Genomic DNA, 18143 nt, shown 5'->3' with positions numbered 1-18143 from the left:
GGCTCAAATGAGTTCATACATGTAAAGTGCTTCAGGAGGGCTTTGTATAGAACAACTGGCTGATAAATATCATTTGCTATAGTATCTGTTATCATGGCTGTTACTACTATGTATGAACACTTTCCTCAGAAAAATACTCCACGTGTGGAATTTTTAATTCAGTGTTAGGGACTTTGGACACTTCTCAGGTTCTATCTGTGGTCTCTGGAAGGACCTGAGACCCAGGAAAAGCATAGCAAGTGTTCAGCCTGGTTCTTGGTTTGATTCTGCCACCCAGCCTCTGTGTGGCCCTGGACATGTTGCTTTCCCTCTCTGGGAACCAGCGCCAGTTTCTTCACCTATACAAGCAGAGGATCGAATTGTATGTAGGTTTCTTTTAACTCTAAGGTTTTGTGTTTCTGCAAGGCGAGCTTATCACTCGGCACCCCAAGGGGATCCTTTGCAGCTGGGGTTCAGGGTGTGACGTACCTCCTTTCTGTTCTTGGGTTCCTGTCTGAGTCCGTACGCCATTCAAGTTTTCCCCATTTCTTTGACAATTTCACTCCTTTGTGCCTCAGTTTCTTCATCTCAGACTTGGGGATAACGGTAGTATCTCTATCATTAGGCAGTTCAGAGGATTCAATTAATGAATACATATCAAAAGCTTGGAACAGTGCCTGGCACATAGTAGGTCTCAGTGAACATTAGGTAAAGTCCTACTGGAGGTTGACCCTGGTCACATCATAAGAACATTGTCAACATCTAATTTCTATCTAGTGTTTACTAGATGTCGGCACAAGAGGTCTCCTCATTGGGGTGTTCCTAACAATCTCCAGAGGTTTCACAGGGAAGAAACAGGAAGTCAGAGGAGCGCCTTAACTTGCCCAAGGTCACCCAGTGGTCAGGGCACCATCTGATTCAACCACCTATCCAGTCCGCACGTCACTGGCCGTATCCCTCAAGGCCTGGTTGGCCAGCCCAGGTTTCCTCCTTGATTCTGAAGAAAGCAGTAAAGATAGTTCTTTTATGGAGCTTTCTAAGCTTTTACTAGGAAGTGTCTCTAGATATCCCAGAGATAAGCTCTCCCTCTCTATCAACTGGAGAAGATGACTAAAACAAAGAAGAGGGCGGGGCGAGGATGACTGCAAGGAGCACCCTCGCGGGGAGATCAGCTGGAGGGAATGAAACTGATGTGTGGGAGCCTGAGATGGACAAGGTGGCCTCTTGCTCTTGACTAAGCATCTGTGGCTCCAGCCTGGGGTTTGGCCCAGATCTGTGTTTAAACTCCCGCCTCTGTCTTTGGAAGGCGGACATGGAACGCCAACTCAGGGTCCTTCTCTGGCATTCCAGAGCCCGAGTGTGGCCAGGGACTAGGATGGCGGAGATCACCATGGTACCTAACCAACAGGCAAAGTCAGTAACAGGAACAGAGCTTCGTTTGAATTGGGATTTGTGCTCGGAACTCTCACTTCCAACTATAGGACAGACACAGCATCGATGTCACTCAGAGCGAATGTCTCCCGCTTTCCATGTTGACATTCAGACAAGGGAAGTAATAGCAGGAATAAAACGCCTGGATAATTAATGATGACTGGCAAAGCTCTTCGTGTTATGTACAAAACAGTTATGAGGAACGTTCAGGTGCTTATATAAATAAGGAAGTAGATTGGCAGTTCAGGCGAATGCCGAGAGAGAGAGAGAGAGAGAGAGAGAGAGAGAGAGAGAGAGAGAGAGAGAGAGAGACACTAACTGGGTAGGGGAAATGCTGCATTCTTTTTGATTCAGCAAATGTTTATAAACATTTCAATAATAATACAAAGCAGAATTCTAGAGATTAGAGTAATGGTTCATCTAATCTTGGCAAAATGAGTTTGATACACTAGCATTCATACCTTTAGATACAGCAGCCTCAAGAACTATTTTTACTTTTTAGTTATTTTCTTCCCTTGAGGCTATGAATCTCCCCCTCCATAAGCTCAGCTAAACATGATGATTAGTGTCTAGAAGCAGATGGGGCTGACAGATGTCAAGGGCACCAGCTCAAAAATGTGACTGTGTTCTTAAAAACAAATCTGTAGTAATCATTAAAATGTTTTAACATTCCAGCTTTGTTCTAATACCCCAGAATTGTATTCTCTTTTAAAATAATTTTATTTATTTAAATTACAGTTTACATTCAATATGATTTTGTATTAGTTTTCAAGAGTATAACAGAGTGGTTAGACAATCATATAAATTACCACGTGTTTCCCCCGATATTTCTGGTACCTACCTGGTACCATACATAGCTATTGCAACCAGAATTTCATTCTTTTTTCTTTTAAGATATTTTTATTGATTTCATTTCAGAGAGGAAGAGAGAGGGAGAGAGACAGAGAGAAATAGCAATGATGAGAGAGAATCATTGATCAGCTGCCTCCTGCACTCCCCCTATTGGGGACAAAGAACACAACCAGGGCACGTGCCCTGACTGGGAATTGAATTGTGACCTCCATTCATAGGTCAATGTCCTGGTTCATGGGTCGATGCTCAACCACTGAGCCACACTGGTCGGGCCAGAATTTCATTCTCGATGGTGACTGGCCTATGCTCTGTTCTGTGCCCCTCAGATTTTCATCGATGTGGACAGTGAGTGGGGGGATAGATCGCCGCAGCAAGAGGTTCAGGATCAATCCTGGTCAGAATGACTTGGTTCTGTTCAAGAAACATTTTCTGAGCACCCTCCGGGTCCTAGCCCAGGGCCAGCTGCTGAGGGTGGGAAGCAGGAGAGGCTCAGCCTGTGCCCTGAAGGTCTGGCCCTGCGGTTCTCAAACTAGGAATGCAGCAGGCCCCTGGAGAGCTGGTTATGGGTAGTTTCCGCACCCTCACGCCCAGAGCTTCTGGCCCAGGAAGCTGTGCCTTTAATGGCTACCCTCCGGGGATTCTGATGCAGTGGATCTAGAGCCCATCCTGTGAACATCAATGGTCTAGAAGTGCAGGCTAAGACCACCAGACAGATGACAACATGCCAGGGTTGTATGCGGACCATTGCCCAGAGCTCTCACCAGACCCCTGGGAATTAAGTATTGTTATTGTCCCCCCTTGCTGGGTACGTGCCCTGACGAGGAATCAAACCGGGGCCTCCTGGTTCATGGGTCAGTGCTCCACCACCAAGCCACACTGACCAGGCAGGACGGACTATTTCTCACCATCTTGTGCAGTTCATGAGGGAAGAGATGAGAAGGAAACAGATGTTGGTCCAGACTGCCGATCCCTGGCACCCAGAAGGGCCCCTGGGCCATCCACTCTCAGTCAGTGTGTTGATTGGTGAATGAGGAAGGAATGGATTTAATCTTTACAAACCAACTACCTTAAGAGGTAGGTGTTACTGTCCGCGTTTTACAGAAGAGCAAACTGAGGCCCGGGAAGACGCAGGAGCCACCGTTGGTCAGCATTCGCCGGGTGCCTTTGTGCCGCGTGGTTGACAGACTTCCTCCTCACCGATCCCCACCGCCCCTCGAGGGGGGATCTTAGCCCTGACTTTGTAACATGGGGACAATAGTGACACGGCTTCAAGGATAAGATAAACCACAGGAAACATAAAGCATGGCAGCTGGCATGCAGGAATTCCCAATCAGTATTAACCATCTTTTATCACCGTCTGCTATCGCTCTGCACATTGAATTGTCCAAACTCCTACTTCAGTTCAGAGTTCGTGTCCCTGATGTCCGCTTGGCCCTACTCCTTAGCGTCCTAAAGCACTGAGGACCGGGTGTCCGTCAGGAAAACGGGGCTGAGTGACGCTCTGAGCACTCAGGTTGGCCATTCTCAGGATTCAGCTGACCCAAAGCACTCTAAATGCTTCCCTCCTGCTACATCTTGTAGCTTTTACATTTCTGCTCTGAACGGTACTAGCTAGTGCCCCACGGCCAAGGTCTCCAGAGCAGACATTTCTCTAACCCATCTTCGAAATGGTTATTCTGAAAGAAATTGGTTTCCGAATATCCCAGAAGGAGGCGAGCTCAGATGTCAAGGGGAAGGGAAGGAAGGAGGGAGGCGAGGGCGTCTGTGATTCTGTTTGGTACTCGTCTGGGTCCATCTGTTCAAAGATATTTTTGTGCTTCTTTTACTGTTATTGTTATCTTTTTGTCTTTCCATCGTTCAAATTGCAACCCTGTTAGGATGGATCCTTTGGGTAAGTAGAGCATCCCACACACTGGGATTCCCCAGCTGGGTTTTAGAATGTTCTCGGCTTTTTAAAAGCATCGATGGGCCCAGGGTGACCTTGGTACCTTGCTCTGAATGACAGAGTGCCCAGCATTGATCCCAGCTTGGGGGTTGGTGAGGCGGAGGGGTCTCAAGGGGTTCCAGGCACCACCGACCCTAAGGACCAACCCCTTCTCCCTCAGAACGGCTGAGGCGTCCAGGAAGAAGAGAGAAAACCGGAAGAAATGGAAGCGCTATCTGCTGATAGGCCTGGCGACCGTCGGAGGCGGGACAGTGATCGGTGAGGCCAGCGCAAGCTGAGGTGGTGGCACCTGGGTCCGTGCAGTTTAGAGTGACGGGAGATGTCAGGCTGGGAGTGGAGAGGGCGGAGATGGGCTGGCAGGTGTCCCCGGGCACGTAGTAGGAAATGAAGGAAACTCTCAGCTGTTGTTTGCAAAGCTTATTGTCAGAAAGAAACATATTACCCAGAGCAGTGTGTTCATTCGCATGCCTCTGTGGAAGGCAGTGGGTAGCGGAGGGGAGAATAACCCAGCAGACCACATCCTCACTCCCACCTTTACCCTACTTTCTGCTTTCTTGGCAGGAGTGACTGGGGGCCTGGCCGCCCCTCTTATTGCCGCTGGGGCCGCGACGATCATTGGCAGTGCTGGGGCAGCGGCTCTGGGCTCAGTGGCCGGCATAGCTGTCATGACGTCGCTGTTCGGTGCAGCTGGAGCTAGTCTGACAGGTAAGGTGCCAGAGGAGGGCGCAGTGAGGAGGGTGGCCCGCCTCCTAAAGGACCCACCCAGATTGTCCCCAGTGATGGCTCCCCGGGAGATGGAGGAGGAGCACACGACTTTTCTCATGCTGGGTCCCAGCCCTGCCGGAACTAGCAGCAGGCTGCACAGAGGACTGGGTGATTGCTCGGCATGGGTGGGTGCAAGGCCTGCATTTGAGAAACTGCACCTTGTGTAGTAGACGTCCTGAGAAAGGGCTCATTGGACCTGCTTGTCACCATTTAGGAGGTTTCCAGATAGGCCTCCTCGGAGACACTTGGGCTTCCTCCTGTAAGAGAGCACATGACTACTCTTCATTTACCAGCATCTCCTGAGGGAGTTTTCCCAAATCATATGTGTCAGCAGCCCCCCACATTCCTGTTCCACTCCTCACATGGGTTATCGCTTTCCACATTGAGAATCTTGGTCAGTTTGATCCACTTTTATTGAAAGGAGTGTGTTGTAGCCCCTGACGTTTGTGGGCAGGAAAAATGACATAGAACCGACTGAGGACAGAGTGGTAGTTACGAGCCTGGGCACTGAGCTCAAACCCCAGCTCTGCCCCTCGGGGGCAGCCCAGCCTCTGGAAGCCTCTTACCCTCATCGGTAATTGGGGACAGTAATGGCACCTACCTTAGTGAGTTGAAAAGTGAGACATGTGTCCAAGGGCAGGGCACCTGGCCGGCACTCACGGTGTGAGTTGTGAACACAGAGAGCCTCTCTGACTAACACTCCCCGGGACCCCAGGTCACCTCCATTCTCATTTCTGTGTCTGGGTCTTTAGGATACAAGATGAAGAAGCGTGTGGGGGCCATTGAGGAGTTCACATTTCTGCCTCTGACGGAAGGCAGGCAGCTGCACATCACCATCGCCATCACAGGGTGGCTGGCGTCCGGCAAATACCGTGAGGACCAGAGTGGAGTGGACAAGGATGTAGAGGGGGTAGATGTTGGCTGAGCAGGCCTGCTGCTGTGGGCCTGACCCTGGCTCTTGCCTGTGTATGTCTTTAGAGGGTGGGTAAGGGAGCCCCATTTTGCAGAGGAGGAAACTGAGGCTCAGGGAAGTAAGGAGACTTCATTCCACATCCATCTACTTATCCATTCATCTGTCATCCATCATCCATTCATACAACTGTCTATCCATTCACCCATCCACCCAACTATCTGCACATCTGTCCATCATCTATCCTTCCATCAGTCATCCATCCAACTATCCATGCATCCTACTCTCCATCCATCTATATCCATCTATCTATCCATCCATTCACCCACCCATCAATAAATCCATCCATTCAGCAGTATGTATAGGTACATACCGTAGGCCTCTTGTCTCCCCCCGAGGGTGAGTGGTCCCCTATCTGGGAAAGTGGGGTGGGGCATCCTCTAACACAGACAGGAGAGACCCCACCTACCTGTGTCCTCCCCAGGCACCTTCAGCGCTCCATGGGCTGCCCTGGCACGCAGCTGCGAGCAGTACTGCCTAGCCTGGGAGGCCAAGTACCTGATGGAGCTCGGCAACGCCCTGGAGACCATCCTCAGCGGTCTTGCAAACATAGTGGCCCAGGAGGCCCTAAAGTACACAGTGTTGTCTGGTAAGTCCTCCTGTCTCTACCGCCAGCAGCATGCCCCCTGCTCCCAACCCACGCTGCTACCAGACCTTTGCATACCTGAGGCCCCAGGTGAGCCAGGCACTGTGCTGGACCGTAGGAACATGGAGAGGTTGAGACACTGAGTTCCTCTCTGTGAGAAGTGTAGGGTCTTTTTGGGGAGGAGACAGGTAAACGGCCAATCCCATTATCACATGATGTATCAGTTGGTTCTTGCTGCCTAAGAAGCCACCCCAAAATTCGGTGACTTAAAATAACCGTCATTTATCATAATAGCTCCGGAGTCATGAGGCTTCATTTGGCTGGCCTTTGCTGGGTCTGCTCGTGGATCTGTGGGTCAGCTGACTGTCCACTGATCCAGCTAGCCTGGTGTGGGGCAACCAGGGCAACTTTCTCTGTCCCATTTGTCTCTCCTCCTCCTCCTGGGATCAGCAGGCTAGCCCACACCAGTGGCAGAGTACATGAGAGGCTGGCCTCCATGCACAAGTACACTTGATGTCTCACATCTATTAGCATCTCATTGGCCAAAGCAAGTCACATGGCTGAGCCCGTAGTGGATGAGCAGGGCAGGGGCAGGACACTGCAGTTACCAGGCTAAGTGGGAGGGTACCAGGTGGAGGGACAAAGCAGGGTCATCTTTGGAATCTCACACATGACAGATGCCTGAGCAGAAGGGATCTGGTCCACGTGTCAGAAACGCATGAGCTTCAAGTTTCTTCTTTGCTATGTAGCAGTTTGACAGCACTGGGAGAGCTTACAGGTTCCAAGGTAGAGATGCACAGCACTCACTCGGGCATCCAGTAGCCAGCCAACCCCTTCCCCAAAAGAACCCCTACCGCCTTCATCTCTGACATTGCACCTCCCCAGGCATTACGGCTGCCCTGACCTGGCCGGCCTCACTCCTCTCTGTCGCCAACATCATCGACAACCCCTGGGGGGTCTGTCTCCATCGGTCAGCAGAGGTTGGCAAGCACCTGGCCCACATCCTGCTCTCCCGGCAGCAGGTACCTGGGAATGGCTGCAGTTGGGGGCCCGGGGGGCGGGGGGGATGATGGGGCTGACTTGCACACAGATGTCAGCCCTAAATACATCTGTGTGGAGGTCGCCCATTGGCTTTGGTGGAGTGGGTGGTCTTCACTGCTCCTCTAACTCAAGTCACAAAAGTATCCTAGGATAGACCAGTAAGAATTATAGACTCTGCATCCCTAGCAGGTAAGGAGGTGAGGACTAAATAACAGGCACCTGCAGGTAAGGACAAAGCCAGGTGTTTCTTCATAGAAGTGTAGAGCTCCCGCCGGCATGGCTCAGTGGTTGAGCGTTGACCTATGAACCAGGTAACAGTTTGATTCCCGGTCTGTGCCGCGCCAGCACAACCAAGGGTTCAGTGATCCTGAGGAGGGGCTGAAGGATTAAAGAAAAGACAGACAAGAGAATACAGCTGGGGCTCGGTGGATCTCCGGTGCCTGGATGAGGACACAGAAAGACCCAGCCTGCAAGCCGAGGCTTTATTTTATAGTGAGATCAAAACAAGGGTACTGGTCAACATGTTTACAATGTTCTTGTGAGTTTCACCTTGTTTTGGCAGCACTTGCTGCACCTCCCACAGCCCATTAGCTACCTAGGAAGGAACTAGGGAGGGCTCTAGGGTTAAGCTTAATTATGCTAAGAGGGCTCTGCCCTCCAAGCTGGGACTTGTTTATGGCCCTGCCATAGGTCAATCTGAGGCTTAACCCTAGGGCCACTCCCTACACCAGTCAGGGCACATGCCTAGTGTAGGATGTGCAGGAGGCAGCTGGTCGATGATTCTCATCATTGATGTTTCTATCTCTCTCTCTCCCTCTCCCTTACTCTCTAAAATCAATAAAAATATATATATATTTTTAAAAAGAAGTATAGAGCTCCCCTCTGAACAAATCATCAGTGGTCCAGATACCATGTAATACGGCCCAAGTTACATCCACATCCAAGACCGTCAGAGGCAGGAAAGTGGAGTGAGGGCATGCCTGGAAGTCACGCCAGTTGCTTCCTTCACACCCCTGGCCAGGACTCAGCCCTGTGGCCGTCCCTAGCTACAGGGGAGCTAAACACGTAGTCTGTGGCTGGGAGCCCACAGAACTCAGTTCTGCCTCCACGGACATGGCAGGTGATGGGTGTTGGAGATGAGTAGCAGCCTCAGCCACCAGGGTCCTGCAGAGCTGGAGTCCGATTTAATGGTTGTCGACGGCAGTAAATGGAGGTGGGCACAGGTACTGGCACAAAAACAAGGAAAAGGAATAGACTGGTGAGACCGGACTGGGCTGGCCTTGGGAGCTCAGCTGCTCCTTCCCTCTCCTGCCAAGCAGAACCTGTGCCCAAATACCCCAGATAACTTCCTTTTTCTGATGTGTTGCCTTTTCTACAAGTTCTTTAGTCAGAAAGTTCCTCTTTAGTCTAACTTCACTCCCTACTCATATCATGTGAGGCCAGTATTTCATGCCCCACCTGCCTGTCTAGAGAGAGAACAGCTGGCCCTCCATGTCACTCTGCCTTTTTCCCATCGCATCTGGGGTGCCTTCCACCTCCTCTCCCGGCTCCAGAAAGGCCCCACTTCCCTGCAGTCATTTGCCACGAGGTAGATGAGTCCTGCATCTGGGGCAGAAGAGATGGCAGCTGGATTATGGTTTGAGCTGAAAGGGAATTAACCCGGCCAGGGGCTGCCTGTGGGCCTGGGAGGCAGCCGACTCCAGGGTCAGGTGTGATCCTGTGTGAATGAGGGCCCTGACTCTCCTGATTGGGCCATCAGAGCTCGGGGGGGCGGGGGGGGGGGGCGGGAGTAGCACATGCATCATTCATCGAGTTCACGGCAGGCACTGAGGAGTGGGCAAGGGCCACCCTCTTCGGGGCCCATGTTTTGCTAGAACCAGCTGTGTCCCCTCCCAGACACCTGTGTCCTTTTCCCCCCAGGGCCGGCGACCTGTCACTTTGATTGGCTTCAGCCTGGGAGCCAGAGTCATCTACTTCTGCCTACAAGAGATGGCTCAGGAGAAAGGTGAGTCTGGCTCTTGTCACAGGGGAACACCCTCCCCAAGTGGACGCCTAGTCCAGAGGTTGGGGACCTGGAGTCCTGAGTCTGTGAATGTGTTCTCAGCTTTTAGAAATAACAGCTTACCATTTAAAACCGCTGGAAAATAGACATCGTAAGTCCTTTGGAAAATCAATTATTTTTTTCTGTACATGAATTAAAGTGGATGTGAGTCCTATAGTCATGACATTGGCCTTGGCGTCCTAATGCATGTTCTTGAATGGGAGGAGGAGGGGGAAGAAAAGTTCAAAATTGAGCTGTGGGCAGAGCCACGTTCCCTCTGACGCTCAGGGAGGGTCCTGCCTTGCTGTTCTGCTTGTGGGGGTTGCGGGCTCTCCTTGCGTCCCTAGGCATGTAGGGGCATCACTCCTATCTCTGCCTCCGTCTTCACATCACCTTCTCCTTCCTTCTCTTCTAAGGACAGTGTCTTTGGAGTTAGGGCCCACCAAATCCAGCATGACCTCATCTCAGGATCCTTAACTAATTACATTTGCACAATTTAGTTATACCTGCAAAGACCCCTTTTCCAAATAAGGTCTCATTCACAGGGTCCAGGTGGACATGTGTTTTCTCTGCAGGTGCCTTTGGGAGTGGCTCGTGCCCTCCAATGGCATACTTTCTGTGCCGAGAGCGGGAAGCTTCAGTGCCACTGCTCCGGCCTCGGGTGGGAGAGGTCTCCAGGGCAGAATTCGACTTTGGGACAGATCTGTCAGCAGAGGCAGCCGTAGGAGGGGGCTGGGCGACTGCGGTGCAGAGCTCGGGGCACTTGGGAATGGCCCACTGTTTGTTTGACCCAGACCAACCTCTCTCCTGGTGAAGCTTAGCAGCAGCAGGACCCTAAAGGCAAGAGAAGCAACTGAGACAGGGAGTCCTAGTCCTGAGAGCAGAGGGTGGATGGGAGCGGGGTTGGAGGTGCACCCAGCATTCTCCCTCGGGGCTTCCTGGAACGCCTCCCTGAGCCTCAGCTTCCCCACTTAGAAAGCAGAGCTGATCATTCCCACCACGCGCTTGCTTTGAGGAGCAAGCCAAGGGAGTATTTTTGCAAATTGCCAAACCCCTCCTGGACCAAATTCAGCTCCGGGACGCCAGTGCAGCTTCCGCTCTTCAGAGTGTCTGCCACCCTAAGGCCACTCCCCGTGGTCAACACCAGTGTGCGATCTGATTGCTGACCGTTGCTAGCAAGCCAGGAGGGGTGGGGCTGTCCGCCGTGGGCTGGGCCTGAAGCAGCCCGAGGAGGCAGGGCTGGCTGACGGGTGTTATTTTCAGGATTGGTGTCACCAGCGGGCATGGCAGAGACCCTGGAGCCCAGCAGCATGATTCATCCCTGCTCTTTATCTTTAGCTAAAATGGACTGGGGATCAGAGCTGTTTTCCTGGTTGCAAAGGCAAGGTGGACGTGCCGTCCTTGGCATTCAGGGTGGAAGGGCCACGCCCTGTGTGTGAGCCCTGCGGTGGGTGGGCCTCACCATCTCCTCTGTGCCGTTTTGGAGGCCCCTGAGGCCCCCTGTAGCTCTCTGCAGCCTCCTTTCCACCTGGTTTTGTCCACATCAGTGAGCAGTGCCCCATTCCCAGTGTGGGTAACCGGGGACCACCATGCAGAAGGCCCTGGGGAGGCTGAGCTGTTTCCAGCAGGAGCATCCAGCCTGGGGTCGGAGGTCAGGCAGTAACCACCGAGGAGGCTGAATCTGGAGCTCTGGTAAAGGCGGGCTCCCGTTCCTCCCGAGGAGAGCGTGTGCCTTCCCTTTCTGTGTGCATGCTTCCCCGCCCGGCATCAGCAGAGACAGAGCACGTCAAAAAGGCATCCCTTGCCTGCCTTTCCTGCTCTGCCACAGATAAGCCACCTGGGACCTCATGGCCTGCTGGGAGGAACCCCTTGGAGACCCCCAATGTCTCCCCATCCTTAGCTCTTCTTCCCCTCCGGTAAATGGCTTTGTTGAGCTGCAGAAATGCCACTGACTCCTACTGCATAACGCCATGTTCCGTCTTCTTGCAGCTTTGTGCAAGTAATACCTATAGCACCACAGTCTCTCTCTTGGGAAAAACGGGGGGACTATCTCTCACACAGAACCCAGTCCTGGCTATAGAAACGTGTGGGATATAGAGAGGCAGGATGGGTGCATCAGTCAGCTAGTGCAACAGTGATGCCACATAACAAACCACCCCCAAACACAGATATGTCCAGGATCTAGAACAGCCACTGTTTCTGGCTGTAAGTTTCTGGTTGTAAGTCTGCTCCACGTGCCTTTGTCCTGGTGAGGTTGAAGGGGCAGCAGCCACCAGGGGCACACTCTTCTGGTTTATCACTAGAGTGCAGAGCCAAGGCAAACCACACATGCACATTTAGACCTCTGCTCCCGTCGTATTTACTAGCATGCTGTATCAGTTACTTATTACTGCCAACAACCTATCCAAACAGTAGCTCGGAACAGCAATAACTGATTACTTATCGCAATTCTACGAATTGACCAGGCAGTTCCTCTCCTCGTCTCACTCGCGCAGTTGCCATCAGAGCTGGAATGCCTGGGCCATCCAAGTCCATCTCACTCACTGTCTGGCCGTGGGCGCTGGCAGCCACCCAGGGCGCCTCAGTCCCTCCCCAGCCCTCTCACCCCCAGGAGGCCTGCCTGACTTCCTTATACGCTGTTCTCCAGGCAGCCTTTTAAGATGGTGAGAGTGAAACCTGCAAGGCCTCTGAAGGCCGAGATTCTGGAACGCAGCACTTCTGCACGTTCTGTTGGTTAAACCAAGTCACAGGCCTGATCGTATTCAAAGGAATCGAGGGGGAATCGATTCCTCTTCTGGGTGGGAGAAGTGGCAGTGAATTTTTGGCGATTTTTAAAACTTGGATTTTTGAGGTGGGGCAGGGGGAGAGAGAGAGAAAGAGAAACATTGATGTGAAAGGGTTGCCTCCCGCACACAACCCTCTGGTGTACGAGAGGACACTCCAGCCAACGAGCCGCACCAGCCAGGGCTAGGCAATTTGTAATCTTCCACATGTTCTGCTGGCCAAAGCAAATGGTGGCTGAGCCCTGGGTGTTAGTGGGGTGCAGTGCACTCTGCCCACGTGGGGTGGGCAGTGAGTAGTTGCCAGGCAGTAACCCCGACTCTCACAGTAACACAGACTCTCACAGTAACCCGGACTCTCACAGTAACCCCGACTCTCACAGTAATCAGGACTTTCACAGTAACCCCGACTCTCACAGTAACCCCGACTCTCACAGTAACCCGGACTCTCACAGTAACCCCGACTCTCACAGTAATCCGGACTTTCACAGTAACCCCGACTCTCACAGTAACCCCGACTCTCACAGTAACCCGGACTCTCACGGTAACCTGGACTCTCACGGTAACCCGGACTCTCACAGTAACCCCGACTCTCACAGTAACCCCGACTCACAGTAACCCCGACTTACACAGTAACCCAGACTCTCACGGTAACCCCGACTCTCACGGTAACCCCGACTCACACAGTAACCCGGACTCTCACGGTAACCCCAACTCTCACGGTAACCCGGACTCTCACGGTAACCCCGACTCTCACGGTAACCCAGACTCACACGGTAACCCCGACTCACATAGTAACCCAGACTCACATTGGGGAAAGGAAAGCATGGGCTTTGCTGTCAGCTGAGCCCTGGTCCTGAGTCCTGCCTCTGGGTAGCCTGTGTTCGGCAAGGACACAGCCTCCCTGGACATCCATCTCTCCATGTGCAGCAGGAGGTTAATGTCACCGCTGGGCAGTGGCAAAGACCAGAGAGCATGGAGGTCAGGCAGGCAACCCCGGCTGGGTCCTGGTCAACACGTCCTCTAACATCCTTCAGGCTCAGGTCCCTGCAGGTCCAGGGGTGGCGGCAGACTCCCCTGGCTCTAAAGCTGCTCCCCCCGCCCCCCGCCTCGGGGGAGGCTCTTGACAAGTGTCATTCTCTGTGCTGTCATCCTGTTGCTCCTTTCCTAGTCATCTTTCCCCGCAGCCCATGCAGCAGACCATCTGCCAGGCGCCTCATTACCGGGAGCAGCGGGCTCTTATTAATAGGACCGATTCTCCATTTAGAGGAGAAAGGCCTGTCTTTGGCTGCAATTAGCATAAATTACATGTTAACTTCAGATCGGTAATGCAGGCCAAATCTTCCGTTCCCCTGCGGATCAAGCTGAATCCATTACCATTTTCCATTTGGCTGTGGCAATCGGAAGGGAGACTGGAAGCTGGCGGGAGGGAGGCAGGTGGCCTCTGGGTGGCAGGGCTGGTTAGTGAGACACTGAGATGTCCTTGCGCCTCAGTTTTCGGGGATGGTTCCCAAAGCAGCTGCCTTCCTGCCTCTTTCCTGGTCGCTGCTCCCTCCCCTGCATCCTCACGGCCCACCCGAAAAGAACTGGGGCTTTGGTGTTAGGCGGGCCTGGATTTGGGGCCTGACGAGCTGTGGGACCAGGGGGAAGTCATTTAATCTCTCTGAACCTCAGCTCCCTCATCTGAATATGGACTTAGAACACGTACCTTGAAGGCTTGTGGGAGGTTAAAATGAGGCGATCAGTATGAAAGTCCCCGCCCTGATTTGGGCACTCTCAGTAACCGTTTCTTCCTCTAAACTCCTCTGAGGACCTACTGTGCACAGGGGGCACTAATGAGTGTCATGTAGGCAGAGGAGCTTGTCGTTTTGTGTCCACTTTCCAGCGCCAGGGTTAGACCCTGAACTCCTCTGCCTTTGACCCCCTCCCCCCCATCTCCCTGGCCCGCACGTTCTGAGTGCTCAGGAAGGTAGAGGAGCTAGACTTGGGTGAGGGAACCAGGCCTGTGCTGATGAGCTCAGGAGCCAGCTTCAGATTCACTGCGTGCCAGGCTGTATGCGAAGCACCTCCATGCAGGATCTCAATATCATAGCAACCCTGGGGGCTGTTCTCCTGGCTTCACGGATGAGAAACTGCACCTCCCAGGGTATCCTAAGTGCCAGAGCCAGGACTCAACCCCAGGACATCTGGTCCCAGAGCCCTCACTTCTAACCAGGAGCTCTACTTTGCAGAAGACCTAGACCTTGAATGATGGGCGGGTCATCCACTGGAGTAGAGGGAAGGACATTAAGTCCAGTGTCTCTGTAGCCTATGAAAGGGGACGGAGGTGGAACGGTGGAAATGGTGAGGGCAGGAGCTTGGCACAAGGTCTCAAATGCCTGGCTAAGGAGTCTGACTGGTTAGACAGTGTGATGCCTGAACTGGTAAATGGGTGGTAGTTGGATGGGTTCTGTGGATGGAGGAGCCGGAGGAGGTCGGCCCCAGGCAGCATGTAGTCCACGCACATATGCACACTCACACTCACACACTCAGGTACTCACGGCAGCAACTCAGCCAGCCCAGGGGCCTCCAACACCCCCCTGTTCTCTAGATCAAGTGCACACTTCCCAGCATGACCTCCAGGCCCCGCTCGTGAGCCGCCTTCCAGCACCATCGCCCACCACTCTCCACCTCACACCAGTTCGACTTTCCTATCTCCTCCTACCTCACAGCTTGGAGGCTAGAAATACACCTCCAGTGCAGCAGGCCCTGAGGAGGCTTGGGTGAGAGCCCCAGCGACTGGTGGTCCCAGGAGCCCAGGAGCTTGGCTAAGGGGGCCCCTCTCCACAGAGGCAGCAGTGATACCAGGCATGTTTCCCACCACAGGACCGGAGCTGAGGCCTGTGTGAGCTGAGCCCAGCCCAGCAGGGAGCAGGCCTCAGGCAGATCCCGGCCCAAGCTCTGAGCTCAGTGGATGGCGATTGGCTCTAGACCAGGGGTGGGCAAACTTTTTGACTCGAGGGCCACAATGGGTTCTTAAACTGGACCGGAGGGCCGGAACAAAAGCATGGATGGAGTGTTTGTGTGAACTAATATAAATTCAAAGTAAACATCATTACATAAAAGGGTACGGTCTTTTTTTTTTAGTTTTATTCATTTCAAACGGGCCAGATCCGGCCCATGGGCTGTAGTTTGCCCACGGCTGCTCTAGACTGGCTCGGGGCCCAGAATCGATGACCTCTTGAAAAAGCCTTGAAAATGCAGAGCTGCCCACACCTGGTAATGACTATACTAATAGTGATAGCAGTGGTAGCAACAGCTGCCATTGCAAGGGCCCAGCTCTCTGCCCGGATTTGCTCAGGGATTTACATGCACTTTCTTCAACCCTCCTAACAACCCCATTTCTCAGATGAGAAGAATGAGATTGAGGGGAAGGTGGAGTAGCTTGTCTGAGAACTAAGATTTATCCAGAACTCCTATTTATATTATTACTAGAGGTTCATGCACTGGGGAGGGGGGGGGGGTCCCTCAGCCCAGCCTGCACCCTCTCCAACCTGGGGCCCCTTGGGGGATGTCCAACTGTCTGGGAATGCTGGCTCCTAACCACTCACTTGCCTGCCTGCCTGATCACCCCCTAACTGTTCCCCTGCCGGCCCAATCGCCCCCAACTGCCCTCCCCTGCCAGCCATCTTATGACATCGTGGGGGCAGCCATCTTGTGATGACGTGGGGAGGCCAACTTGTGACAATGTGGGGGTGGCCATCTTGTGACACACGGGCGTGAGGGTCGATTTGCATATTACCTCTTTATTATATAGGATTTGAGACTTCTCCTTGTTGGATGTTGTCACTCAAAGCAGTATCTCAGATCAGGCCTTCCAAACAGAGAACTATTCAAAATCAAATTCACTCCATTGGCTCATATTCGTTAAGCACCTACTGTGTGCCAGGCGCCATGCTGGGCTGTGGGGAGATGGCGTGGACAAGCCAGCAGGCCCCTCCTCTCACGGAGCTCACGGTGCAGTCTATGAAATAATCTGCCGTCCCTCAGACATGAGTTGGGGTCTTGCAGAACGGCTCTGGGGTCGGAAGTGACGTGTCAATCATCTGAAAAGCACCTGGCATGTAGCAGGTGCCCAGTGAAGGGAGCCCTTGTGTTCTTCTGTACCCAGTTCTAGGGCAGCCACCTGGCTGACGTCCTTAACCCGAGTGTCCTGTCCTTAGGTGGGGACCACCATCTCCACCACGTCAAACCCGTAAGTGTTCAGTGTAGGAACCAGGAGTCACAAGAAGCCAGCCCCACGGGACGTGCTCGGATGTCAGCAAGGCGGCCAGGCTGGCTCTGCTCCTCACACGTGTCCAGGTCTGGGTTTGCAGAGTTGCATCAGGGGCTGCACCTCACTCGCTGTGCATCATCCTGGAGATGCGCGAGGCAGCTTCGGCTCTCTCTCCATCTGTTCCTCCTGTTCTCAGAGCAGCCTTGCCACCTATTCAGATGCTGCGCCCAGGCTGGGTGGGAAGGACTGGCTCCCAGTGGGAATCCCTTCCTTCTGGATGAGCATTTGAATAATCAGTGTGGCTGAGGAATCTTCTCTTCAGGCAGAAAGAGTCTGGTTGCTTCATTCTGTCATCATCTTGCCGGCTAACAATCACTGGGCACTGACTTTGTGTCAGGCACAGCTAGATGCTTGACATGCCTTATTGATTTAATCCTCACAATAATCCTATGAGGTTTCACTCTCCCCATTTTACACGTGAGAAGACTGAGGCTTACAGAGATATAGCCACTAGCCCGTGGTTACAGGACTTGGATCCACAATGGCTGACTCAGGCTCTCATTAGTGACTTGGCCTCTAACCCTTGGAGCAACCTATGGCCAGGAGAATTCTCTGCATTTTCCACCTGTGGCTCAGGGTGAGGCACAGTGATGTGCCAGGGGGTCCATTGGGGTTTTGTGGTTGCAAGTCCTGAGATTTCTATCAACGGTCCTTCCTTCAGCCACACCCAGTGCTCCTCTCCCCCAACAAGGAAAACAGGGGGTTCAGGGCCACTCCTGTCTGCCTTGGTCCAGGCATCGCGTGCCTTTTACCTGCTCTCACCATCCAGGATGCTCTCCCCACTCCCCGACCCACAGCAGGGAGCCAGCTCAGACACGCCCTTTGACACAGGGCTCAAAAATTCCCTCCTGCACCTCCACGTGGAAGGAAGACTCAGATTCAGAAGCATTTTGGTTTTGTTTTATTTTGTTTTATTTTTGTGTGTGTGTTTTTAAAATATATTTTTATTGATTTCACAGAGGAAGGGAAAGGGAGAGAGAGAGAGATAGAAACATCAATGATGAGAGAATCATTGATCGGCTGCCTCCTGCATGCCCCCCACTGGGGATCTAGCCTGAAACCCAGGCATGTGCCCTTGACCAGAATCGAACCAGGGACCTTTCTGTCCACAGGCCGATGTTCTATCCACTGAGCCAAACCGGCCAGGGCTTGGAAGCGTTTTGAAAAGAAAAGTTGTTTCTTGCCAAAAGGTGTAAACTGGTTAGACTTCAGAAGGCCTGGCTTGCCACATTACACACACACACACACACACACACACACACACACACACACGTGTACACACACACACATACATGTACACACATGCACCCCAGGTTCTTAAAGGGAAAACACTCACAATGACCGAGTTTCCGTCAGTCCGTTCTTGATGGAACAGCAGCTGTTTTCTCCTGAGGTTCCTCCTCACGGAGCCACGCAGGACACGCAGGGTCTTCAGACG

At 52.8% G+C, this 18143-nt stretch overlaps 1 protein-coding gene across 6 annotated transcripts in view; it reads left to right on the top strand.

Moving 5' to 3' along the window:
* The window catches only part of TMCO4 (transmembrane and coiled-coil domains 4), a 76250-nt gene that overhangs the window by 29222 nt on the left and 28885 nt on the right, over nt 1–18143 (top strand). For all 6 annotated transcript variants that reach the window (XM_036349738.1, XM_036349742.1, XM_036349741.1 and 3 more), the window contains 6 exons: nt 4368–4465; nt 4769–4912; nt 5725–5844; nt 6367–6531; nt 7414–7550; nt 9490–9574. In XM_036349738.1, the coding sequence (XP_036205631.1) occupies nt 4368–4465; nt 4769–4912; nt 5725–5844; nt 6367–6531; nt 7414–7550; nt 9490–9574 (749 nt within the window). The remainder of the gene's footprint in view (nt 1–4367; nt 4466–4768; nt 4913–5724; nt 5845–6366; nt 6532–7413; nt 7551–9489; nt 9575–18143) is intronic.

Source organism: Myotis myotis, unplaced genomic scaffold (assembly GCF_014108235.1).
Source record: "Myotis myotis isolate mMyoMyo1 unplaced genomic scaffold, mMyoMyo1.p scaffold_m19_p_2, whole genome shotgun sequence".
NCBI classification, from domain to species: domain Eukaryota; kingdom Metazoa; phylum Chordata; class Mammalia; order Chiroptera; family Vespertilionidae; genus Myotis; species Myotis myotis.
The sequence above is the reverse complement of the archived record's forward strand: the minus strand, read 5'-3'. Positions and strand labels throughout refer to the sequence as shown.